Below are 9,235 nucleotides of genomic sequence, written 5' to 3' on the forward strand. Positions count from 1 at the left end.
TTCATAACGGAGATTCATTCACAAACGAATCGCTCCCTCCGCTAGAATTAGAAGTGAAAGCAGGAGAGGGGGTGTGTTTCAGGACATGAATTAAATCATATTTAACAGGGAGGGAGATAATACATTTCCATGCTCACAAACACACACTCTCTCTGTTGATAATGCCCATGCGGTCACTTATCAATCAATTTAGAAAAGTGATGTAAACTTATCATTTTCGTAATTTAAAAAAATATTTGCATACTGACCACCAGGAAAACTCCTGATCATAGATATATGTATATATGTTTATATATCTCTGGCTCTGGATGGCCAGTCCTCCACTGCACCTTGGTCTCGCATTCATTTTAAAGAAGCGCTACCCTGTCTTAAAATGGGGGCTCTATTGATACATTCCTCCCAGTAGACACCAATAGCATAGGAGACATCTATTGTAAATATCTATGATAGGTAATAGCTGTTATCCATTTGAGGTTTTCGTTTTTAAAAAATCTACAGGCAGGAAAAAAGTTTAATGTTTCCATTTTCATTTATTTATGCACGTCTAAAAGCACAGCTTACATCACAATCTCTTTACAGTAAGACAGCTTGTGCATGCAAACCAATCAAACCCTACTCAAGAAACAGCTTGAAACTATTTCTATACAGAGCAGAATAAAAAATGGGCATGCGTAGTTTAAGAAGCAAGTAGCAGTTTGGAAATCATTTGAAAATTTGCATAATCGTTTGCAACGTGCAGTCACATGTACACAAGTACTCCACATAAGACTAATTCATTCTCATCTAATTTGACATTCATCCAGTTGTGTTTATATGAAAAAGCCAACACAATCTCATGGCAATTCGTAACTTTTTGATTTAATGACTAATATTCATTTATACGATATCATTTGTACATTTTATGGTTTTCCTTCCCCCAATGATGGGGTTTGGGGGCACACCTCCTTTTAAAAATCATCAATGAAATTGTTCCTTGTGAGATGCACCTGGTGAAAACCGCCAACCTGATTTCACCAAGTAGGAAATGTACCTGGATTAACATCTATGTTAATCCTGGAACAACATTCCAATCAGAAAATCAGAATTAAGGGATTTTAGTTATCCAACTATTATTCCCCTCTGACTTTGGGAATCATTTACAGTTATGGTTGGGTTTAGGGGTGGTGAATAGGTATGGATTACATTTTCGAACAAAAATGATGTTCCAAGATTAAGATAGATATCAATCCAGGATCACATTGTACTTGGCATGATGTCTCATTATTCATCTTGAGTTTTGGTTCATTGCCACTGTTGCCTCTGTGTCTATGGTAGAGCTACTCTTCAGGGGCTTTCGGCAGTGACTTTGCATTACACTGAATTGAATCAGCTTTAATTTAACTACACCAGCATTTTACAATACTCTCCTGCCTGCATGGCCAGCAAACCTTTTTTTGATTTTAAAAGATGTCTAATAGAGTTGTCTAAATGGACATCTTGGCTAAAACAAGGCTAAACATGGGCTGTCAGTGAAAATCTAATAGACGTCTAAGAATAGGCCAAATAAACAGAAATGAATGACCACACATATAAAGTCTGTCTAATCTATTTGACGACTAGTCTAGCTTTGGGCTATTCTCAAATGTCTATTAGTTTTTCACTGACAGCTGCACGTTTAGCCTTGTTTTAGCCAAGATGTCTATGTTTAGATGTCTATTAGACGTCCATTAAACAAAATTGTTTGCTGGGTGATATGCTGCATTGCTCCACAATCTGAAACAATGTTATGGCTTTTCGTTCTCTTTTCTTCATCTATGTTAACCTGCTTTGACATGATCTACATTGTAAAAAGCGCTCTAGAAACAAAGACGACTTGACTTGATTGCATTCCATGTTGCTTTCCAGTAGTTTTCTCTAGCATGCTAAAGAGATCTTGTTAAGCCATACGTGCACGCTCCAATTCATTTCATCGTAGCTGAAAGAATAATGAAACTTATTCTCGTCAGATGCTCGAACGCATTCTTCTCATTCATTCTTTCACCATGCTGTCTTTCATCACTCCACATCAGCTTCATCCTCCTCAGCTCCAGGGCCACACTCCTTCTCTGGCAGCAGTCCATACGCATTGAGGAAGGCCTCGACATCGGTAGCAAAAAACTCCTCGCTGAAATGCTGCGTGACAGCCAGGAAGTTCCCCAGCAGCTCTCCAGCCTTGTACACTAACAAGGCAGGCAGCACATCATCGCAGAAACGATCGCCGGCTCCAGTATCGCATGCGCAGATGCGGCAGAATTTAACGCTGGCATATTCGGTGGCCAAGCAATCCAATGAACTGTTAAGAGCCTCGCAGCCCGGCACTCCATCTTTATAGATGTGCACCACCACCACTGTGAGCCGGTGCTCCTTCTCAATGACCTCCAGAAAGGCCTCGCCACTGTCAAGGTCATAAACGCCCTCGAATTTAGGCCCGAAGCTCAGGCGCTCATGCATCTCCTGCATGCACTGCTTACGGTACTTGCGCAGGCTTTTCTCGTCTTCTTCCTTTATCAGTTCATATTCCTGAGCGCTCATCTGAGAAGGAGAGAAATTCACAGCTTTTAGTTAAGAAGATCAATGATTAAAGTCAAGCTTTTTGGTATTTGATGCATTCAGTAGTGGTTTATTTAAAATACAAACAAACAAACTACACCCAGAACCTAAAGATTTTGAACAATCTCACCCCAACCTGAAAATTTGCTGATAAATTTAATAAACCACTTTATTACATTTGACATGAACTCATTCAGCAAATGCTTTTATCCAATGCGACTTGCTAGTAAAGATAAAAATAAGAACGTTAAAGCATCAGATAGTAACAGTACATGAATATTACAAGTCTTAATAATCTTTTGTGTTATCTTTAAAAGAGGGGAGAGCATGTCTTACAGGTGGTTTGTTAAGCCCACTCACCTGTGTGGAGCACATTTAGAATTGCACAATATTTTCCAAGAAAATATTTCTTATAAGAAAGGGTTTGGTGCACAGGGAGAAGGCAAGTCAAGCTCACTCACCTGAGTGAAGCCAAACACTATAGAACACACAAGACACTCATCTAGTTTTGAATGGGGAAAAGTGTAACGTCAATGTGGTGAATGAAGCCCCGCCTACACGTACAAGAGCCATTCATCGATTGCTATCGACTAATGCTTCTCTGGAAGAGTTACTCGGACCAGACGTGTGGTTTTACGACAGGTATTGTGGTCAATAAACACACTGAAATCTCAGAGAATACTTACTTCACAGACATATTGAATATATACAAATAAATTAGTACTTTTAAATGAACCAAGTGCACTTGAAGACAAAAGATTTTTGATTTTATAATCTGTACGAAAGGAACGCAAGGTACAGTCCCTCCTGTCAAACTTACACTACATGGTACAGAAACTACAAGAACAAAGAGTCGCTGTTTTTCTGGAGGAGACTCGCCATCAGGACCAAGTTGTAAATTACTTCAGAAGAGCAGCGTGATCGGACGAGGCATTATCCAGAAGATGATAATTTAACACTGTCATAAATGAGGTTGGTGTCGTGATCTTGTTTTTTTCGAGTGTGCATGCGGATTAGCTCAAGCAACCTGAAAAACTGCCAATTTCATTTGATTCGAATGTTTAGAAAACAACGAGACGGTTGTTCAGACAGACTGCCCGAGCATACTGCTCGAGAGTCGCTTCAAAGGTGTCTATCGAGTAAAATGAACTACCTTAAAGGGACTTTGGTGAAGCACACTTAGCAATAAGCACACTTAGGAAACATTTTGTCATCTACAGGTTCTGACTAACCAATATCAAAAATAATTTTTCAGATTTATTACTATTTCATGTTTCACAAGAAACTGGGGTAAAATGGGTGAAATATAATACATTCATATCTTACTACAATAACTTGACATCAAAAAACTCATAGACAACCTAGCAACCCCTTGTGGTCCCCTGGCAAGCCCCTGCTGTAAATGACCCTTTGCTATTAACAGAGTACAGGAGCCCAAAATGGCTGACAGCATGACCATTTTGGGATTTTGGGAAAATGTTAATAAAAAGTTATTGTTTGACCTAAGAATCATGCAGATGGACATTCAGTGCTAGATTTAGCTATTTACAACCTAATTCAGAAAAATATAGTACTTTTTAAGTAAGGGATTAATTATATTTTGAAATGATGATCAAAAGCGAGTCAACCTTGCGATTCAGTCCACCCACGCAGGAGTCTTTGGGTTTCTGTGGGGACGACATCTGTCTTAGCAGCTCCCTCTTATTGGGTGGCAGAGCCTCCTGGTCCATGCTCTCCAGTTTAAACTTACGCCAGTCATTGATGACACCCTTGGGCCCTAGAGAATGTTGGAGAAGAAAATAAAATGAATAAATAACCTGATTACTAGATTCTCTCAATACAAAAACAACAATAATCAGTTCAGCTATTAATTATTTTCATCACTATAAATAAAAAAGTTCATAGTTTTTAGTAAGAATGCAACAGTTTAAGTAGAAAATCCAAGATTTACAAAACAACAAGAAGCAATGTCAGTTTGGAGTGTAACAAAATCTACAGCATTGCTTACTTCTATGTTTATTCAGCATACATTTTAAAAATCAATTCAACTCTACATTATTGGAGTAGAATTTACAGAGCGAGTTAAATGTATGTAAACTGAGTTTTGCAAAAGTAAACTTCAAATGATTAACAGAAATGACAAACTTTAAATGGTTTAAATAAAATCTAAGTATTCTATTTATAAAATTAAAGTAAAATTTATTGAGTTTTTCTTTTAATATTTTACCCTATGGTACATTCTCAAAAACAACAAGAGCCCCGCTGACCTGTGTGAGTTACCGTCACTGGATCCTCGTCAACGATTCTGTCAGACATTTTTATCTTTTGATTATCTGTGGGAAAAGTTCAAACCTTAATTAAGTGTTTTTCAAAATAAATCAAATTCCCTGAAAGGTTTTAGCAAAAGTAATAAATGTTAAATACTGTACATCTCTGAACATACTAAAACAAAATGCATAGCACTTTTCAAGCACCCAAGATGCATTTAATCTTCATTTAACTCTAGGTTCAGCATCAAAATGTAATTGAAATGTTGGCCTGTGGACAGCCTCTCTCTGTCGCTGAACCTGATCACTCTTTCTTGGAAGATATTATCTTGATTAGGAATAAGAAGATTAGATTACTCCTTGATCCAATTTGTTTGCACGACTGGACATCACCAACGTGATGTCACGGAACGGCAATCTAACAGTCCTCAACTAATAATATGCAGCAAAATGCAGGATTTCAACCCAAACACCAAACCAGTTCATACATATCATACTTGTTTAGCATTTTAATGCGTAACAGTTATATAACACTTTCATGTCAATACTGCAGTTAAAAATAAAGATCATATTTAATTGTGCGGAGGTCCAACTTTAAACTGATGTTTTTTTTTTTTATATATATAGTTAAGGACAAAAGTATTAGCCTTCTTCTGAAACTTTTATTATTTTTCAAATATTTCCCAAGGGTTGTTTAACACATAGAAAATATTTCAACACATTTCAACATATTTTTTTGTCTCTGCCATGATTACACCACATAATGTTTTATTGGTTATTTTGCAAGACATTTATTGGTTATTAGCATTTAGCTAATACAGCTATTTAAAGGATTACAACAAATAATTAGGTTAATTAGGCAGGTTCACTTAATTAAGCAAATCATTTGACAACAGGGGTTTGTTCTGTAGCCAATAAAAACAAAAACAAAAAAAAAACATACTGCATATATTAGGGAGGCTAATAATATTGACCATAGCAGTTTTTACATTTTATTTATATATATTTTTTATTTCAGCCAAACTAAAAGAAATAAGACTTTCTCCAGAAGAAAAATAAAATGGGAAATACTTTTCCAAAAATATCCTTGCTCTGTTAAACTTAACATTTAAATACAAAAATCAAAGGAGGGCTAATAAGTTTGCCTTAAGACTAGAAGGCTCATGCACAAACACATGGACATCAGTGCGGCAGATTAGCTTAATACTGGAGCTCAGAGTCCTGGTTTCCGCATGGCTACCCTCTGACCTCCAGCTACTGTACCTTTCACTACTCTCAGTAAATCACCAATCGCTAATTGAGATTAGAGCTATGATGCAATGCATGGGCTCAGATAGCAACAGTTACAGTCTTGTGACGGCTTTGGAGGGTGCTTTGATGTGCACACAGATTACTCTAGATTCTGTGTTAAAAATGGCATTTTAGTTAGTTTTTAGTTAGTTAGTGTCTTGGAAAATGGTGTTACATAAGTATATAATAAGTTTGTACATACTGCAAGTATTTTTTTATAACCACACACTTATACAGAAACATAAATAGATTCAGTTCCTCAGAATAATTCTGCAAATTTGCTCCTCTTTTTATAGCTTACTATTTTATCAAAGCCTTTCCCGGGACGTTTTTATTCAGTCTGACCTTAATCTTAAATCCTGCTGAATCATGAATGTTTGCATATTTTTCAGAGATAATATACTGTAGACAGCACAATCACTGTCTACTACAGTACATTACAGCGTTTGAGCCCAACCACTTAAAAACACCCAGCTCCAAGGCTTGATCTACATTAACACACAGAATAATAAACAGAAATTCTGTTTAAAGTGCAATTCAGGTTGATTTTTGTCTTATTAAGTTCTTTCGTGCAGTCAATTTGGCTGTAAAACCACATTTCATAAAAGCATATTGAGGCCTTTGATTACACAGGCTGTAGTTAAATAACACAGTGACTCACTTTAAGCTGTAAAACAATACAATAAAAATAAGTAAGATGTATCCTAGCATTCAGAAGTAAATAAAAGTTGCCTGCTCACCTTTTTGTGTCGTCCGAGTGTGTCTCTTTCTGCGAGCTGTTACGTGGTCACTATCACTATTAGCTTGTCCTTCATGCTTTTTGAGCGTGGACGGGGAGGGCACAAAGAAGCTTTATTAAGTCAAGATACATTGGACAACTCTGTGCTCCAATGCAGAAATAGCACAGGGCACTTAAGAGGATTGAAGTGCAGTAATTAGACACTGTTTTGAACACAACCAATGACATAGGTACCACTAATGAGAGAGGAGAAAGAGAATTCAAATCGAAAGATATTTTAGGTTCTCTTCAAACCAGATCTGTTTCTTTCGTCAGTCTATTTATTTCAGGCATTTTGTTTTCGGAAAATCAGCATTTCTAGACAAATTATAACCTACATTTAGAGTATACACTTACTGGCCACTTTATTAGGTACACCTGTCCAACTGCTCGTTAACACAAATTTTTTTTATCAGCCAATCACATGGCAGCAACTTAATGAATTAAGGATTTTAGACAAGGTCAAGACGATCTGCTGCAGTACAAACCGAGCATCAGAATAGGGGAGAAAGTTGATTTAAGTGACTTTGAACGTGGCATGATTGTTAGTGCCAGACGGGATGGTCTGAGTATGTTAGAAACTGCTGATCTACTGGAATTTTCACGCGCAGCTATCTCTAGGGTTTACAAAAAATAGTCTGAAAAAGAGAAAATATCAAGTGAATGGCCGTTCTGTAGGCGCAAAAGCCTTGTTGATCCTATCATGTCAATATGGACCAAAATCCCTGAGGAATATTTCCAGTACCTTGTTGAATTTAAGCCACAAAGGATTAACGCCATTCTGAAGGCAAAAAGGGGTCCAACCAAATATTAGTAAGTGTACTTAATAAAGTGGCCGGTGAGTATAGATAACATTGTCTTTTGCAGACTGTACATGAGTTTTTTTTTTAAAAGTTATATTTTATCACAATGTAAATGATCATTTTGTGAAAAGTAAAACACTGTAGTGAATGAAAAGATTACATTTAAGTTTACCTAATGATAAAAATGACATACAGTGGGTGACACTTTAAAAGGACCACTACCGCTGTGTATGTCGTCGTCGCAGCTCTAAAGCCTGATTTATACTTCTGCGTCAAGTGACCGGCGTAACTCACGGCGCATGCAACGCGCGTGGCTGTGCATTTATACTTCTGCGCGCTGTCTCTGTCGGTCTGTATTAACACTTCCGAAACGCTAGTTGGCAGTGAGGTGTAAATGTTCCTCTGTGTCGAGTTTCTTCTCTGGTTTTTAGCTTTTCCTGAACACTTCTGGGATGTACAAGTGGCTCAAACTCGCTCATTTTGAGGCAGGAACCGGCGAACGTGCAGCAACTTTAACTATGAGGTAAACACAAAACAAAACTTTCCATCAGAGCTCCTTCACGGGACTCCACACTTGTAAACAATCGCTCGAGCCATTCGCGCGGCGCTCAGTCCCGCCCAGACTCGTCAGCGCTACCAAGTCGACCAATCACAGAGCTTACGCGTAGTTACATTTTTTGAGAGGTGCACGTCAGTGACGGCGACGGCCACGGCAAAGGGCTATGCGTCAGCGCCGTAGCATACGCCGGTGTTTGACGCAGAAGTATAAATCAGCCTTAAGGGATTAATAACGCATTTTTGCGTGTAACAGCAGTTTGTGACAATGCCACCAGGGGCACAAAGAGACGGGATGTGAATGGACAGAAATACATAGTAGCTGTAAATACCCTGCTACTTGTAAATGAAGATGAAATAATTAAACAAAGCATTATAATTCCTGCATTAATCATTAAAATTTAATTTTTATTGTTATTTATTACTTTATTATCATTGTAAACTTGTTAAGCACAATGAAGATTTATTTTAGAAAATAAAATTAAAGAAATAAAAGACAACTAAAATGAAAGTACAAACATACATACTTACATACACAAATAAACAAAGCAGTGTTTCAGCCTAAATATAGAGAGATGTACAAGGTTTGTTATTTTAAAGTGATAGGACTAAGTCAATAAATAAAATTTTTGTACACTACACTACAATAAGCTGTACACTACAGAGGTTTGGTGTCTGTAATATAAAAAAATGTAATGAATGATTTTATTAAAAGAATGTAAAAATATTTATTGCAAATAAATGAAAATGAAACAAATGAAAACAAATGAAAAAATATGCATATCGAACAGGATTTCTAAAAGATCATGTGACACATGATTACCGGGATAACTAGAATTTAATACATTTTTCAAAATATGCTACAATATTTAAAAAATATGACTATTTCTTTATGGAATAAATGGATGAGCTTATTAAATTTGTATTACACAGATGCTCTTTATTCCATTGTAGGTGGATAAATGAACAGATTC

The 9,235-nt window shown here is 36.8% G+C and overlaps 1 protein-coding gene across 2 annotated transcripts; it reads right to left on the reverse strand.

The window, feature by feature from the left end:
* Positions 1 to 510: 510 nt before the first annotated feature.
* pdcb (phosducin b) lies at positions 511 to 7,030 on the reverse strand. Of its 2 annotated transcripts, XR_015517487.1 has the most exons (5): positions 6,866 to 6,920; positions 4,836 to 4,901; positions 4,197 to 4,345; positions 1,713 to 2,550; positions 511 to 1,491 (listed from the first exon to the last, which is right to left on the reverse strand). XR_015517487.1 is itself a non-coding variant. In NM_001025464.2 (4 exon segments), coding segments are annotated over 3 exon segments (714 nt in total). In that variant the 5' UTR covers positions 4,885 to 4,901; positions 6,866 to 7,030; the 3' UTR covers positions 511 to 2,034.
* Between the last annotated feature and the right edge of the window lie 2,205 nt (positions 7,031 to 9,235).

This window comes from Danio rerio, chromosome 20 (genome assembly GCF_052040795.2).
Source record: "Danio rerio strain M-AB ecotype USA chromosome 20, GRCz13ab, whole genome shotgun sequence".
Taxonomy (NCBI): domain Eukaryota; kingdom Metazoa; phylum Chordata; class Actinopteri; order Cypriniformes; family Danionidae; genus Danio; species Danio rerio.